The 18,420-nt window shown below is 36.2% G+C and overlaps 1 protein-coding gene across 3 annotated transcripts in view; it reads left to right on the top strand.

The window, feature by feature from the left end:
• The window catches only part of ACBD6 (acyl-CoA binding domain containing 6), a 180,969-nt gene that overhangs the window by 46,760 nt on the left and 115,789 nt on the right, over positions 1 to 18,420 (top strand). For 2 of the 3 annotated variants that reach the window (XM_070497595.1, XM_014845272.3), the window contains exon 4: positions 8,559 to 8,641. The exons of the other annotated variant lie outside the window; for it this stretch is intronic. In XM_070497595.1, the coding sequence (XP_070353696.1) occupies positions 8,559 to 8,641 (83 nt within the window). The remainder of the gene's footprint in view (positions 1 to 8,558; positions 8,642 to 18,420) is intronic. 3 annotated transcript variants of the gene reach the window in all.

Raw genomic sequence — 18,420 nt, forward strand, 5'->3', positions numbered from 1 at the left:
TAATTCTCTGTTGTGGAGGGCTGTCCTGTGCATTATAGGATGTTTAGCAGCAACTCTAGTCTCTACTCACCATATGCCAATAGGACCACACACTTGTGACAACCAAAAATTGCCTCAGACATTGCCAGATATCCTTGGGGAAGATGGGGGGGCAGAAAAATCTCTCTTGTTGAGAATCACTGCCATAAGCCTATAGATCCAAGAAGCTTAATGAACCTCAAGCAGAAGAAATGTAAAGAAAACCATATTAAGACACATCATAATCAAATTGTTGAAAAACAATGGAAAAAAGAAACTCTTAAAAGCATTCAGACAAAAAACATGATTCAAAGGGAAAAAGGTAAGAACTTCAGCAGACTTCTTTTCAGAAGTCTGAAATCAGTGGGGCAACATCAAAAGGAAAAAACTATCAACTTATAATTCTATACCAGTTAAGACAGCTTTTAAAAATGAAGTTGAAATTTACTTACCATGATAATGGACGTTAATGAAAAAACACAGGTAACATTACACTCAATGGTGAAAGACAGAAAGCTTTTCCAGGGGCCAGCCCCGTGGCCAAGTGGTTAAGTTCGCGTGCTCTGCTTTGGCGGCCCGGGGTTTCGCTGGTTTGGATCCTGGGCAAGGACCCAGCACCACCCATCAGGCCATGCTGAGGTGGCGTCCCACATGCCACAACTAGAAGGACCCACAACTAAAACATACAACTGTGTACTGGGGGGTTTTGAGGAGAAGAAGGAAAAATAAAATCTAAGAAAAAAGGAAAGCTTTTCCCTTAAGATCAGGAATAAGACAAGGATGCTTGATTTTACCACTGCTGTTCACCATTGTACTATAAATTCTAGCCATAGCAATTAGATAGGAAAAAAGTAAATAGCATCCGTGTCAGAAAGGAAGAAGTAAAACTATCTCTGTTGACAGATAACATGATCCTATACGTAGAAAATCTAGAGAATTCACAAAAAAATTATGAGAGTTAATACGGCAAAGTTGCACAACACGAGAGCAACATGCAAAACTCAGTTGTGTTTCTATACACCAGCAATAAACACCTCAAAATGGAAACTAAGAATAAACAGTTCCATTTACAATGGCATTCAAAAGAATAAAATACCAGGAAATAATTTTAACAAGGAGGTGAAAGATTTTACACTGAAAACTTTAAACCATTGCTGAAACAAAATAATACCTAAATAAATGGAAAAACATTCCATGTTCATAGATTGGGAGATTTTGTACTGTTGAGATGGCAGTACTACCCAAAGTGACCTATTGCCATTTTTGCAGAAATGAAAAAGCCAATCTTTAAGTTCATATGGACTTTCAAAGAGCCCCAAATAGTCAAAACAATATTAAAAAAGAACAAACTTGGAGGATTCACACTTGGAATTTCAACTTACTGTAAAGCTTCAGTAATTAAAACTGTGGGACCTGCATAAGTATAGACACATAGACCAATAGAATAGAATTGAGTCTAGAAGTAAACCCTCACATTTATGGTCAATTGATTTTCAGTAAGGGTGCCAAGACCATTCAATGGGGGGAAAATAGTCACTTAAACAAGTGATGGGAGAACTGGGTATACACATGCAAAAACACACTATATACAAAAGTTAACTCAAAAGGGATCAATAACCTAAATAATATGAGTTAAAACTATAAAACTCTTTGGAAGTAAACATAGGGATATATCTTAAGGATTTTTGAATTTGGCCATGGATTCTGAGATGTAACAGCAGAAACACAAGCAACCAAAGAAAAGAAAGATAAATAGGACTTCATCAATATTGAAAACTTTCCTGCTTTAAAAACACTATCAAGAAAGTGAAAAAACATCCAACAGAATGGAAGAAAATATTTTCAAATCATGTATCTGATAAAGATATAGTATCCAGAATATATAAATAGTTTTTACAACTTAACTACAAAAGATAACTAATAAATGGGCAAAGGACTTGAATAGACATTTCTCCAAAGAAAATAGCCCACAGCCGCTTGGAATATTAGTTATTAGGGAAATGCAAATCAAAACCACAATGAGATACCACTTCACATACATTAAGATGGCCTTAATAAAAAAGGCAAATATTAACAAGTGTCGGCAAGGATGTGGAGAAATTGGAACCATCTTACATTGCTAGTGGGAATGTAAAATGATGCAGCTGCTGTGGGAAATAGTTTGGTAGTTCCTAAAAACGTTAAACATAGAATTACCGTATGACCTAGCAATTCTACTCCTAGGTATATACCCAAAAGAATTTGAAAACAGGTACTCAAATATCTATACACAAATGTTCATAGCAACGTAATAGCCAAAAAATACAAAAATTCAAATGTCTTTCAATGGATGAATGGAGAAACAAAATAGAATATATAAAAACAATAGAATATTACTCAACCATAAAAAGAAGTGACGTGCTGATACATGCTATAATGTAGATGAACCTCAAAAACGTGCTAAGTGAAAGAAGCCAGACACAAAAGGCCACATATTGTATGATTGCATTTATATGAAATATCCAGAATGGGTGAATCCGTGGAGACAGAAAGCAGATTGGTGGCTGCCATGGTTTGAGGGAGAAGGGGCTAGGGAGTGACTGCTTTAATGGGTTCAGGGATTTCTTTTGGGGCGATGAAAGTGTTTTGAATATCTATGATAGTGTATAGAATATATGGAATATCTGTGATAGTCTAGAAAAGATAAAACTCTGGAGAGAGTAAAAAAATAAGTATTTGCCAGAGCTTCAGAGGGAGGGAAGGGATGAAGAGGTGAAGCACGAGACTTTTAGGGCAGTGAAACTGTTCTAAATGATACTGTAATGGTGGCTGCATGTCATTCTACATTTGTCAAAACCTTTTATACAACACAAAGAGTGAATCCTAATGTAAACTATGGACTTTAATTGAGAGCAATGTATTAATATTCACTCATCAATTTTAATGTACAACACTAATGTGCAAGATGTTAATAATAGGGGAAAATTGGAGGGAAGAGAGTGTATAGGAACTTTCTGTACTTTCCACTCATTTTTTTGTAAACCTGAAACTACTCTAAAAAATAAAGGCTATTAATTAATTAAAAAATAAAAAGAACTATACTCATTCCTTTCCAAAATACCATATAACTTCTAATTACTAGTATGTATTTTCACAGCAGATAATTGCCAAGCAGACCACAGGTATCTCTTGTAATTTGCCTGTTTCACATTAACAGGTTCAGTAAGTAACACTGATAGAAACTATGATTGTCTCATGAACAAACTTGTGTTCTTGCCTCTAGTCTTGGCCCCTAAAATATATTAATTACCCTCCAGCAAGGAATATGAACACATACGTTCTCTAATATTCTGAGCATACTCTCACCACAGGGCCTTTGTACTGGCTGTTATCTATATCTGGAACAATCTCCCACAGATATCTGGAACACTCACTTCTTTACTTCCTTTAAGTCTTTATTCAAATAACCTTCTCAGTGTGGCCCTGCTTGACCATCTTATTTAAAATTATAACCCTCTTCCCCACATTAATTTTTTTCCATAGTACTGATCACTTTTTAATCTTAGAAAACTTGTTTTCTGTCTCCCTCAGACATGACATGATTTGGGTGTGTTAATTTTGTATCCTGCAGCTTTGCTGGATTTGTTTATTCTAACAGTTTTGCGTGTGTGTGTGCGTGTGTGTGTGTATCTTTAGGTTTTCTACATGTAAGATCATGTTGTCTATGCACAGAGATAATTTTACTTCTTCCTTTACAGTTTGGATATCTTTTATCTATTTATTTATTTTTTTGCCTAATTGCTTTGGCTAGGACTTCCAATACTGTGTTGAATAAAAGTGTTAAGAGTGGGCATCTTTGCATTGTTCCCAGATCTTAGAGGAAAAGCTTTCAGTTTTTCACCATCAAATATGACGTTAGCTGTGGGATTTTCACCTTGGGCATTTATTATGTTGAAGTAATTTCCTTCGGTTCCTAGTTTTTTGGGCGTTTTTATCATGAAAGAGTGTGGAATTTTGTCAGATATTTTTTCTGTATCAGTAGCGATGATCCTGCAGTTTTTTGTTCTTTATTTTGTCAGTGTGGTGTGTTGACACTGGTTTTCATCTGCTGAATCACGCCATCCTTATGTGTGCAGAATAAATCCCACTTGGTCATGGTGTAGAATCCTTGGAACGTGCTGTTGCGTCCAGTTTGCTAGTATTTAGTTGAGGATTTTTGTATCAGTACTCCTCAGATAGTGCTCTGTAGTTTTCTTCCAGTTTCTTTGTCTAGCTTTGGTATCAGAGTAATGCTGGCCTCATAAAATGAGGTTCAAGGCTCCCTCCTCTTAATGTTTTTGGAAGAGTTTGAGAAGGATTGGTGTTAAGTCTTCTTTAAATGTTTGGTAGAATTCTCCAGTGAAGTCATCTCGTCCTGGGCTTTTCTTTGTTGGAAGATTTTTGATTTCTGATTCAGTCTCCTTACTCGTTGAAAGTCTTTTCAGATTTTTTATTTATTCATAATTTAGTCATGGTAGGTTATATGTTTCTAGGAATTTATCTGCTTCTTCTAGGTTATCCAATTTGTTGGCATATAATTGATTGTTCATAGTAGTCTCTTATAGTTTCTATTTCTGTGGCATTGGTCATAAAGTCTCCTCTTACATTTCTGATTTTAGTTGAGTTTACTCTCTTTTTTTCTTCATTAATCTAGAGTAGTTCATGGCTTTCTATTCCTGAATAATATTCTTCATATAGATGTATCACAGTTTGTTTATTCACCTATTGAAGGACATCTTGGTTGCCTCTAGGTTTTGTCAGTTATGAAAAAACTACTGTAAACATTCATGTTTTGTGGACATAAGCTTTCAACTCATTTGGGTAAATACATAGGAGCATGATTGCTGGGTTATATGGTAAGAGTGTATTTAGTTTTGTAAGAACTGCCAAACTGTCTTCCAAAGTGGCAGTTCCATCTTGCATTCCCTCCAGCAGTGAATGAGAGTTCCCGTTGCTCCACATTCTCGCCAGCATTTGGTGTTGTCAGTGTTTTGGATTTTAGCCATTCTAAGAGGTGTGAGGTGATATCTTGTTGTGGGTTTGATTTGCATTTCCCTGATGATTAGTGGTGGTGAGTACCTTTTCATGTATCTTTTGGCCACCTGTGTGTCTTCTTTGGGAAGCGTCTATTCAGATCCTCTGCCCATTTTTTAATTGGATTTTTTTTTCTATTGAATTGTGTGAGTTCTTTATATATTTTGGATGTTAGTCTCTTATCAGATAAATAATCTGAAAATATTCTCTCTCATTAGGTAGGTTGCCTTTGCATTTTGTTGATGGTTTCCATTGCTGTGCAGAAGCCCACTTATTTATTTTTGCTTTTGTTGCCTTGGGTTTTGGTGTCAGATCCAAAAACTCATCACCAAGACAAATGTTAAGGAACTTATGCCTGTGTTTTCTTTTAGGAGTTTTATGTTTTCAGGTCTTATGTTTAAGTCTTTAATTCATTTTGCGTTAATTTTTTTCTATGACGTAAAATAGTCATCCAGTTTTATTTTTTTCCATGTTGCTGTCTAGTTTTCCCAATACCATTTTTCTCAGAGACTGTCCTTTCCCCATTGTATGTTCTTGTCTCCTTTGTCATAAATTAATTGACCATATGTGTGGGTTTACTTCTGGGCTCTCTATTTTGTTCCGTTGATCTATATGTCTATTTTTATGCCAATGTCATACAGTTTGGGTTATTATAACTTTGTAGTAAAGTTTGAAATCAGGAAGTGTGATGCTTCCAGCTTTGTGCTTTCTTAAGATTGCTTTGGCTACTCAATGTTTTTTGGTGGTTCCATACAAATTTTAGGATTATTTGTTCTATTTCTGTGAAAAATGCCATTGGAATTTTGATAGGGATTGCATAGAATCTGTAGATTGCTTTGGGTATGTGGGCATTTTAACAGTATTCTTCCAATCTATGAGGACAGCGTATTTTTCCGTTTGTGTCGTCTTCAATTTCTTTCATCGGTGTCATAGTTTTCAGTGTACACGTCTTTCACCTTCTTGGTTAAATTTATTTCTAGGTGTTTTATTCTTTTTGATTCAATTGTAAATGGGACTGTTTTCTTAATTTCTCTTTCTAATGGTTTGTTATTAGTGTATAGAGATGCAACAGACTGTTGTATATTATTTTGTGTCCTGCAACTTTACTGAATTTGTTAATTAGTTCTAACAGTCTTTTGGTAGAGTCTTTAGGGTTTTCTATATTTGGTATCATATCATCTGCAAACAGTGACAGTTTTACTTCTTCCTTTCCAGTTTGGATCCCTTTTATTTCTTTTTCTTGCTTAATCGCTCTGGCCAGGACCTCCAATACTATGCTGAGTAAAAGTGGCAAGAATGAGCATCCTTGTCTTGTTCCTGATCTTAGAGGTAAAGCTTTCAGCTTTTCACCATTGAGTGTGATGTTAGCTGTGGGCTTTTCACACGTGGCCTTTACTATGTTGAGGCATGTTCCTTCTGTATCCACTTTGTTGAGAGTTTATCATGAATGGATGTTGAATTTTGTCAAATGCTTTTTTCTCCATCTCTTGAGATGATCATATGATTTTTTTCTTTCATTTTGTTAGTGGGGTGTATCATATTGATTGATTTACAGATGTTGGACCATTCTTGCATCCCTGGAATAAATTCCACTTGATCATGCTATATGATCCTTTTAATGTTTTATTGAATTTGGTTTGCTAATATTTTTGTTGAGGATTGTTGTTCTATGTTCATCAGAGATATTGGCCTGTAATTTTCTATTGTTTTGTTGTTGTTGAGTTTTAGGAGTCTTTTCAACTATGTTTTGCATACCAGTCCTTTATTATATATGTACTTTGCAAAGATTTTCTCCCAGTTTTTGGTTTGTCATTTCATTCTCTTAACAGTATCTTTCACGGAGCAGACATTTTTAATTTTAATGAAGACTAGCATCAATTTTGCTTTGATGGATTGTGCTTTTGGTGTTGTATCTAAAAAGTCATTGCCAACCCCAAGGTTACCTGGATTTTCTCTGTGTTATCTTCTTGGAGTCAATTCTTTTTCAGGAAGCTGTGCTCAACACTCTGTACTTGATTTTGTCTCTTTCTTTTTCCTTTGGTATCTAGTTTTCTCATTTCCAGTTTTATTATTCATTTAGCAAGCATCTCTTGAGCATCAAGTGTGTTTCAACTTTATCACTCTAATGAAATATTTATTTAGAATATAATTGGATTAAATAAAAGAAGTTCTCCCTTGGATTGTGCTTTTTTGGTATAAAGACAAGTGTTCTCCATCTCCAAAATTCTTTGCTCTTGTTCTCTAAGAATGGTCCTCAGAGAATAGAGGCAGCTGGCGTTTACTTAGTGCTTCTTATTTGCCAGCGTGAGATTAGTGTACTTTATAAACTTTGTCATTTAATCATGACGGTAGTTGTTGTTTATGATATTGTATCTTAGTTTCTGTCATAAATTGATAACTGACTTGATTCATCTCAAAAATTTTCACCATTTCTTCAAAGTTAAGTTCTCCCGATGGTATTAGGAACTGATGAAATACGCTGCCTCCAGATCTTTTTCCTTAACCCAGCGTTTCACAGACTAAAAGGAAAAGCACAACAACAACAACAAATAAAATCCCTTCTTTCAAGTACAGAAAAAACCCATGTGTATGGGGATTGCCTGTATTTTTTTTTGAAGTGAAATTAGTCTTTTTGCAGTCAAATTAAGCAATAAAAATATTTAATCTTGATTCTAAGATAATATTTATGTTTAGAGTGAGAAGTTTGGTTTTTGCAAGGTGTCCTGGCCTAAAACTGTCTGTATTGCAGGAGATGTGGGCTTTTGCAGAGGTTCCAGTTTGATCCTTTCAAGTGATAACAACATCAAAGTTCGCTGTTTTCACATTACATGTTTTGGAAGACTCTTATTTCTAAATTTAATCTTAACCTTGTGCTTTTTTGAGAACAAGGAGGGCCAAGGCCTATTGAATACTTGATTTTGGAGGGTGTTTCCATACAGTTTGCTTCTTTTTTCTTTTATTTTAGATCTCAACTTCCTTTCCTTTCTCCTCTCCATCTTTTCTCCTTCCTTATTGTCACCTAAAAATAATTTCTTTATGGTTGAATTTGAAGTTTTATTATGGTTTAGTTTCTTTCTGATTTGGGAACTTTAATTTTATTAATCTAGGTATGATATTCCTGATCACACTCATGTCTGGTATTTATATTTCACATTTTATTTTCATTTTTCCGTATTGAACATCCGTATTTTCCACAATGAACATGGTTAACATCTTATAATCAGTAGGGAAATGGCTGTTAGCTGGCCCCAGAAGGCAGCGGTGGAGTGAGCTCAGCTTGCTCATGGGTACTCATTCCACTTCTGTGTTGACCTGAGAGTCCTCTTGCCTGTCTGATGCCGTCTTGAAATTGTTACTGGAGCCTTGGAGAAATGGTGGACGGTCAACTATTTATTATTCCTTAGCAAAGTAGTATTTTTTAACTGGTTTAAATACACACTGCTTTAATCCATATGCCTTTTTTCCACCCTTTCTTTTTTTCCCCACAGTCACCAGAGAAGAAAGGAAAAGCAGCAAATACTGGTTTTGGTGGGCCAGTTGTTAGTTCTCTGTATCACGAAGAAATCATCAGGTAATTTCTGTTCTGATCTTCGATAATAGGGATATAAACATACATGTATATGTGTATATATATGTGTGTGTGTGTATATTTTTTTAGTCCTGAAAACTTCCACTTGTGAAGAACTTTTACTTAAGATGGAGCTGATTGGGTAGTATCTCTAGTAGGATAATGAATGTCAGGAAAGAATTTTTTAGGTGTATAATCTTTAAAATCACTAAGTGTCTGGATCAGTGCCAGATAGTGACTTTTCCCCCCACATAAGTAGTTGGTGGGGCAAGGTTTTGTGTCTCAGATAATCTAAAGCTGTGGATTTTTGTTGTTGTTGTTGTTAGTTTTCCTCAAAACAATATTATTTCTTTTGAAGACTTTTATTTTGGGCTCTATATCCAAAAGAATTAAAAGCAGAATGTCAAAGGCACATTTGCACACCCATGTGCATAGCAGCATTATTCATAGTAGCCAAGAGGTGGAAGCCACCCAGTATCCCTCAGCAGATGAATGGATAGACAAAATGTGGTGTGTACATATAACGGAATAGTATGCAGTCTTAAAAAGGAAGGAAATTCTGACACATGCTAGAACATGGATGAACCTTGAGGACATTGTGCTAGGTGAAATAAGCCAGTCACAAGATGATAAATACTCTCTGATTCTACTTAGATGAGGTATCAAGAGTAGTCAGACTCATAGAAATAGAAAGTAGAATGGTGGTTACCAGGATCTGGAAGGAGTGGGAAATGGAGCGTTGTTATTTAACGGGTATAGAGTTTCAGTTTTGCAAGATGAAAAAGGTCTAGAGCTCTGTCGCACAACAATGGCGAATGTACTTCACACTACTGAACCGCACACTTGGAAGGGATGAAGATGGTAAATTTTATGTTATATGGGGTTTTTTAACCATGATTAAAAGTTTATTAAAGGTTATTTTGTATTGTTTAACAAAGGTCTTAAATTTTGTATGTTATGTATAAAATTTCTAGGGTCATCTTTTTCTTTCAGCACTGTGTTTGTGGACGTCAGGAAAAGGATTCTGTCTTGCTTTAAAGTCATGTACACATTTTCCTAAGATTGTTGCTTTACAAAAACAAGAAATAGGAATCTCTCTTGCTCTTATTCTTTTTGAGTTATCTAAACTTTACTTATTAACATGAAATAAATAGGCTCTAATTTTCAAGGGGAAAATTGGGTTCACCTAAATATATTGCGGGGGAAATATCTATTTTCATAGAGTGCAGAGGAAATTGTACCAAAAATGTATGCTCCACTCTTGCAGAAGAGTTTGCTGACGTTATCTACCATATAAAGAAGTGGTGATAAGAGCTTACAGCATCGTTCTAGGAGGAAAGTTATTGATACCGCTATGAAGCAAAAACTAAACACTCATAGTTTCCAGTTAATGACCAGTCAGTTAATACTGAGGGTCCTGTCTTGAATCTATTTGCATAGCAAGCACACCATTTTTACTTAGATTAAATGTTTATTTGGGGTGGGATAGGGGAAGGCTGATGGAGATTTGAGGAGAAAAAAAGGTACCTTTTAGGGCTGCTACTGGCCTGGAGTACATTTGCCACCCTGATCACTTGTAGGGACCCTGAGAACTCTGAGGAGCCCACTCAATTTTGAGGAAGCATAGTTTAAAAAATATTTTGAATGTAACCCTCCTTCCCCTCAATCCTTATATATTAAGAGGTATTTTGGGGGTTCTTAATTGTATATTTTGTCTTTGGAGTCTTCTAAAAAATGGCATCTTAGAACCTTAACCCTCCTAATCAAAGTTTATTAAATGTTCAAATCAGGTCAGTAAACCTTTAGGGTAGTTTTTCTACATGATAGGAGGAGAGGTTAGTCATTCCTTCTGTTTTCCCGTGGTCCTTTGTTTACGCTTTTGTTATAGCATTTATCACGTCATACCATGTTGAATTATCATTGTAAAAAAACCAAAACGTTATTCTTTTCACTAAACTTTTAGTTTTTGGAGGCCAAACATCAGTTTTTTCCAGCTCTGTATTCTCAGTATCTGAAGAACTTCCCAGAGCTTAGTAGGTATCCAGTAAAAGTACCCAGAACTCGAGAAGTGTCCATGGCTGCTTCACTCCAGGAGCCGATAGTTAGTGAGTGTTGCTCACATGGAGTTAGATGGTGGCCCTATCACAGCAGAGAGCTGCTGGTTTGGTTTTCCTGTGATATTCCCATCCTCACCTCTTTTCCTAAACAATTAAAAAGTATGTATAGGCTACTTTCCTTTCCTAGTGAGATAAATAAATTCAGATAGTTCCTTGACTTTGCCTTTTTTTTTTTTTTTTTAGGAAGATTAGCCCTGAGCTAACATCCACCACCAATCCTTTTTTTTTTTTTTTTTCCTGAGGGAGATTGGCCCTGAGCTAACAGCTGTGCCCATCTTCCTCTATTTTATATGTGGGGTGCCTGCCACAGCATACCTTGATAAGCGTTACATAGGTCTGCACCTGGGATCCAAACCTGCAAACCCTCGGCCACCAAAGTGGAGCACGCCAACTTAACTGCTACACCACTGGGTTGGCCCCTTGACTTTGCTTTTTTAAAATCACTTTACTTAACTTTCTAACAATATCAATCACTTATCAGTACATAGTAATGTTCTTTATTTTGTGTGCTGATTTCTTTAAGGATACTCAGACTCTAGTATTTTTCAAAATGACATGCTGAATATAGTTTCTTTTGGAATGTCCAGTGACATGACTGCTGGCAGTAGTTCTCAGAACAGAAAGCACATCATGTGTGCCCCAGCTGAAGCGAGAGTGGACAGCTGGGTAATTGGAGGTATTCCTAAGATAGGGTTGAACTGCATTGAAAGAGTTAACGTATCTGCTTATCCTCTACCCAACTCCTGAAGAAATGACTCTTGGATTTAAATCAATATTTAGAATTTTGATTGTGAGAAACAATAACAAAATAATATAGCTTATTTTCATAGAGATTTTAATTCAACTCAACACACATTTATTATGAATCTATCAGACAAGATATTGTGGATATTTGTGCTTCTCAACTTCTTTACTTTTGAAAATGGTGTGTTCTTAGTATTTTGGCATCCTTATGCAGGTTTAACGAGCATTATCAGTTAATCAAATGCAGTGTGAACCTCTGCTGTGGGCACACTGGTTAGTCTTGGCCTGAGTTCATTAAGTCATCTAAGTATTAGTCTTCTTATGATATGATCTAAGTCTGTATTCTGGAACATATCGTTAAGTTATGGAACAGTAAGAAACAAGAATGTGAGAGAGCCACTGAAAGCCCTCTAACTATTATGAACAGTAATTTTGCTCCCACTATAGTAGATCAGAAATCACAGCAACTAGTCATTTTCTTATGTTAGAGAATTCGTATGTAATTGAACAGAATCCCAGTGTAAATAAAAATTATTCTGTGCTGAAACATTGGATTATTCCAGGAAAGGCCCAGATGGAGTCCCTGTGCTTTCTTAAGCATAAAAATGCAGTTTGCAACAGTGATAACAGGCCATTTGTTGAAATTTATACAATCAGATTTTGTGTGTACTTTGGTGTAATACAGTATCCAGTGTTTTATTTTTCCAAGAGAAAGTTGTGCCTTAATTGAGGTTAATTGCAGTTTCTTGGCGGAATTTTGTTCAGTTGAGGTGAAAGTGACAGTAGGTTTTGGAGTTTTAGAAACATCAAATGGTAAACCTGGATGAAAGGAGAAGTTTTCTTCTGTAGAACCATCGTTTTTAAAAAGAACATAAAAAATGTATTTTGAAGGTCTGTTTTGGATACTTTAATGTATAAACCTCTAATTTTTTTTTCACATTTTTAAAGATCAGGAAAATCAGTATCCAATAAACCCATAAGGCTTGGGCTCCGTTGTTGTGGCAGCTTTCCTGACTAATTTGCATTGTAGGCGATGAGTTAAGGGCCCATTTTAGTTTTATTGTAAATGTTCTTGAGCCAAGGGCCACTGGGGCCAGTTCTGAGCTTGCTCCCTGCCTGTTTTGGTCTGACCTTTGTTTCCACTCTGTCACAGAGAGTGACAATATAATGTCATAGGTACAGATCTCTGTTAATATTCCAGAGCCCTGACACCAATTTCTCATTCTGAAGCTAGTTAATTGTTCTGTAGTATAATGGAAGGGATACAGTGTGAGGCTAAATAAGTACAAAAAATTGTGAAGCTAAACTGCCGGAATTCGCATGCTGGTTTCACCACTTATTAGTTCTGTGACCTTGGACAAGTTACTTATCTGTAAAATGGGAGTAATTATAGTACCTTTCTCATATGGCACTTACGTGGCTCATATGAATACATACACACAGGCATTCTAGAACAGTGTCTGGCACAAAATAAGTTACTGTGTAACTGTTAGCTTTATTAGTGTTGTTACTTAGCATAGAGTCCCCACAGCAGAGACCAGGGCACGGGCTGATGTTAGGGGGCAAAATCACATGTCAGTGTGGTTATAGAATAAGGTACAGACTGTTTGCTTTCACAGAAGAAAATGGAAAGCAGGGAAAGGAGAGTCAATGCTATTAGGTCTGTGTTTGGAACTATAGAAGCAAGAGAATAACAAATCTTGTAACTCATGGACAGTTACTCTAGGCTTGACATCAGTTGTGTTTCATTTATTCTGCCGATGGACAGAAAAAGCTTGGGTTAATAAGTATAAGGCTTTGCAAAGAGTCAAATGGTTCTGCACTCCATATACTGACTCACTTAACAAGAAATCGCTTTTGGTGACTTGTATACTGAGAAGGTTTTATCTAGAGATTGGCTCATAAATTGAGAAATTAGGGCAAAAATTAAAAATATAATAAATGAAGCATGTATGGTATCCATCCCACACTGCAATAAGATTTGATCGTCCCTGTTATATTTTATAGTTTGATGCTATGTAATCTATCAGAATTTTATTAATCCCACTTACACAGGCAGCCATCTGGACCTTCTCTAAGCAAGACCAGACCAGGATACAACTAAAATGATTGATGGGCTCTGGAATTGATTAGTTGTTCTGTGAGACAAATGAACTGTTTTGGCAGAAAATACCAGAGGTCACTGCTGTGGTCAGACACAAAAGCCTGTAGAATTTTAAAGAGATGCTTTCATCATTGACTTATAAAGTTAAAATTTTTAGACAATAATGGACTTGGAAAATATTTTAGAAATATTTTTTTCATTGGCTGCTCTCTAGTCCTGATTATAAAATGGAAGAATGTAAGTGATTATTTTATGCTTTAATTTTGTGTTTTTGGTAAAAAGATGAACTGGAATAAAAGCATAAAAGCCTGTCACTTGCACATAAATTGTACTCTGAGATTTTCCTGAAAAGTACGACTGGAGAAAAAGCTACAACATATATTGTTTTATTGTAAGAGATTTATAAAATCCCATGATATTAAATTCCATTTATTTATTTACTCCAAGCTTTACATTGTTAGATAGCAACTGTTTTCAACAAATCTGTTTAAGACTCTGAAACTTTAGGAGTATGTGTTATACATATTTTTTATTTTAAAAATTGAGTATTTGGATTCTTATACTTTCAGTAGGCTAAGTCATTCTGGGACACTACTGTCCTGTTGACACCACTGCCCTTAGCACCAAAAGGTTATCCTGCTTCCCTCCATCTGTTTGGCTGGTGGTAGTGTGAAATCCTTCCCTAGTTCACTAGATTGCTTATGATCAACATTGTGTTAACACTTTGGTGATAGGTGATAAATTGGATGACATATGTCCTGTTACATTCTGGTTATTCTTTGAGGACTACACAAGTGTGTCTAGGCAAGTGGGCAGCTCCCCCTTGAGAATCTGACTGCTCAGAATGAACTTGAGTTATGGATTTATTCAGCCTGTAAAACCTCAGCTGGCATAAATAATTGAGAAAGCAAAGGTTTGTCTGTGTTTCATACCTCAGGGAATCATGGCTCCCTTCCTCCTCTCTACCTCCCTTTCTTATGAAAATGATCCCAGTTGCACTCCTAGATAATAACACACCAAGCAATTAAAAGCCATGGGTGGCTGGAGAGAGGAGAAAAGGTTTAGTTAATGAGCTTTTCCTCTTCCAGTGCCCAGGAGAGCCTCAGGAATGACAAGGCGATTAAAGCAAAGAGATAATTATAGATTATGTGAAAATGGGTCCCTTGGGACAAGCAGGTCTTGACATAAACAGTAACGGTTGTAAGAGTCTCCTGGCTCTCATATCCACCCTTTTCTTACATGCTTTATTTAGCTCCTGTGTGCTCCGTGTCATGATGCCAACCAAGCATACAGGCAGAGCCACCTGTTTGCAGATCAGCAGCCCTTTCTGACCAAGAGGTCGTTTGTCAACCAAAACCATCTTCTTCTCTTCCTCTCTCCTTTTCTTCCCCCTCTTCCTTTCCCCCACTTTGTTCTCTCTTTTGTGTCTACCCTCTCTCTAGTCTTTTCCTTCTCTCATTCTTATATCCTTATCTGTTGTAGTACCTGTGAAATGCTAGGCGGTGTTACAAAGTTGAGCATGTGTATGTGTGCGTGCACGTGTTAAGATGTATGTAGATATGGGTGTATTATATCCATTAAAGGTGGTATATGTATTAAAAATAATATAAATAAGTATTTTCCTCTTTTAAAATGCTTTACAGATATATTTAAAGAAAGATATTTTTTAAATGTTAGCATAGATGTTAGCATTATGTAATTCTCATTTACTTTTTATCAGCTATTCTCTCAGCACTGAACACAAGCAATTTTGGTTCATTTCATTGATTTTCAGTTTATGAGGACTTTGCTGATTGCATTGTACATATTAATAAATGGTGTTTATTGAAGTTTGAATTCTGTGTGAGAAAGGCATTATTACATTAATTACATGGTTTTATTTTTAAAATTTTACCCGATATAAAATTTTATATATATGTTAGGTAAGTATTTCTAACAGTATTTTGTGTAAAGTATGTTTTTCGTAGGTCTATATGTCGTATTGGTCTTCCCTCTCTCTCATCCCCTAACATAGCAGAAATCCTGGTTCTTCATGTTCCAGAGTAATCCAAATTCATCTCCTTTTCGTTATCGCCACGCTCATGTTTCTTACATTACCGTCGCCCCTCTAAACAATCATTATCTCTTGGCTGGGACACTACAGACTGGTTTAAGAACTGCGTTCCTCGCTTCCTTTGCTGTCTCTTTCCCAGATTTATAACTCACATCTCATCATATCACTCTTCTCCTTAAAGCCCTTTAATGATTTCCCATAGCACTTAGGATAAAATTTAAAAATCCTTAACACGCCTTACAGATCCCCTCACTTCACCATCTCATCTAATGCCAATTTCCTTGCCTGCCTTTTCACTCTGTTCTAACCACATTGGCTTATTTTTATTTCCTTGGAGGTTTAATTAATGTTTGTTAGACGAATTGGTTGATAGTGTTATATAAAGGTATGAGAAATGACTCCAGCTTACAACATATGCTAAAATGGTCAGGTAGTAATAATGTCAGCTAACATTTATTGGCCTCTTTATTATATGCTAGTAACCATACACCATGTGTTATATATGTTATTTCACTTCCTCTTCAGAATGACCCTGTGAGATATATGTGTTATTAACATCCCTATTTTACAGATGAGAAAACTGAGAGTCAGAGAGGTTAGGTTACTTGCCCAAGGTCAGATGGTTAGTAACTCTGCTTTAATTACTGTACTGTACTGCTCCTGAGATGTTTGAGGAATCACTGTAATCTCCAATTAATGAAATTGAATTTGATAGTAGTTATATTAACATAGTGAGTATCTTCAGTTTAAATTTTTTAATTAAATCTCATTTCCATTTAGTGTTTTTTTAAAATGTGCTTCACTGGTAAAATTAGAGACTAGTCTTCCATTTGTCGATATACTGATGATGATGTTTCCTTTGGATTAATTGTTTTTATTGATTTTGGACTTACCTTAATGGTTGAGAATGTAACTCAGCTCTGTGGAGCCTGTTAGCCGAGGGATTCTATAGATTTGTCTGATGTGGCCACCGGTTTTCCAGGGATTGATCAGAATTGAACTGTTTTTTCTTATAGGCATTTAAAGTGTCAGAAATTTTCAGTCAACTCTTTTAGAGTTTAGCAGGTCTTAAGAGGTAAAAATGCATTTTTAGTAACTGGTATCTTTATAAATCATGGCTAAATAACTTTTCTTTTATAACAAGTTATCTACAAGAAATACCTGGGACATTGATCTTCCTTTGTCATTGCTTACTTGAAAAAAATGTGAGAAAAATATGTTAAAATGTAAGTGGTTTCATTTGAAGGGACCCATATCAACATAAAAAAGATAATACATAAAACTTTTTTTTGAGGCTTTTAAGAATTTTCTGGTCTAGAAGTAAATGTACTGTATAGAGAACTCAGTCTAAAAATTTTACTATTTGGGGCAAGAAGATGTTGCCATTACCACATAATAGGAAGGGGGAAAAGGAACTGGTTATTTCCTGTAACTGAAACCACCGCAGCTATAGTAGCGCTCTGAGCGGGAGGACTGCCATGCGCTGTGTGTGAATTCTTTCATGCATCGCCTTGTCCACTTGGCACTGTGTATTTTGAACCTACATTGCTACTTTGTCAACTCTAAAACAGCATTAGTTTTAGAACACCATTATTTAAATACTGTTAAGAAAAAAAACACGCCGCTAATTAACTGTGAGATACTACAGATTATGATTCATCAGAGGTGTCAGAATAGGAAAAAATTTGTGTTTTAGGATCAATGATATATGGCAAGTTAGTAAACAATTTTGAAATGTCTGTTTGTCACCTAGGATTTCAAGAATTATTTTAAGAACAACACAACAATCAACAAAAAAGCACTTTCTGAAGTGCTTTGATCTGAAGCTGGGCTTCTTGAGCATGGCTCCTGCCCAAGCAGAGTTTTGCCTCCTTCAGGGTGTAGGACCAAGGTGCTTCAGAAAGGAGGTGCTATCCGTAAGATTTTACCTGAGGATCGTAGTGTCGACTCATTTATGGTCTGTGGTAAGATTGAGATTCGAAAACTGTTTCTACTAGGTGACATTAACATCTAAAATTCAAATTAGATATTAAAAGTGGGTTTTTTGTTTTTTGGGGTTTTTTTTTGAGAAAGGCTGGCCCTGAGCTAACATCTGTTGCCAGTCCTCCTCTTTTTGCTTAAGGAAGATTGTTGCTGAGCTAACATCCGTCCCAGTCTTTCTCTGTTGTATGTGGGACGCCACCACAGCATGGCTTGGCGAGCAGTGCTAGGTCTGCGCCCAGAATCTGAATCTTCAAACCCCAGGCTGCTGAAGCGGAGCACTTGAAGTTAACCACTATGCCACCAGGCCAGCCCCAACGTGAGGATTTTTAATGTTCTAAATATGACAGCTATGACTACTATTTAATCCTTGCTTTAGGAGTGGACTACCTATTTTGCTGCTGCCAGATAAGGCTTACACCTGCTTCATTAACATCCCCTGTGTAAGAAAAGATTCATTCTTTCAGGGAGAGAAGAAGCTGTAAGTAAAATTAAAATATACCTGTATAATATTTTTATATTTGTGAATTAAAACGTACTTTTTTTTTAAATACAGAGAGTATCTTAATTTCTATGTAGACATTTTATCTCAACTTCTAAAATATTGATGGTTTAATCATATTAAAAATTATACAGGGGCCAGCCTGGTGGCGCAGCGGTTAAGTTCATACGTTCCACTTCTCAGCGGCCCGGGGTTCGCCGGTTCAGATCCCGGGTGTGGACAGGGCACCACTTGGCACTCCATGCTGTGGTAGGCGTCCCACATATAAAGTAGAGGAAGATG

The sequence above is a fragment of the Equus asinus genome, chromosome 25, assembly GCF_041296235.1.
Source record: "Equus asinus isolate D_3611 breed Donkey chromosome 25, EquAss-T2T_v2, whole genome shotgun sequence".
Lineage (NCBI taxonomy): Eukaryota > Metazoa > Chordata > Mammalia > Perissodactyla > Equidae > Equus > Equus asinus.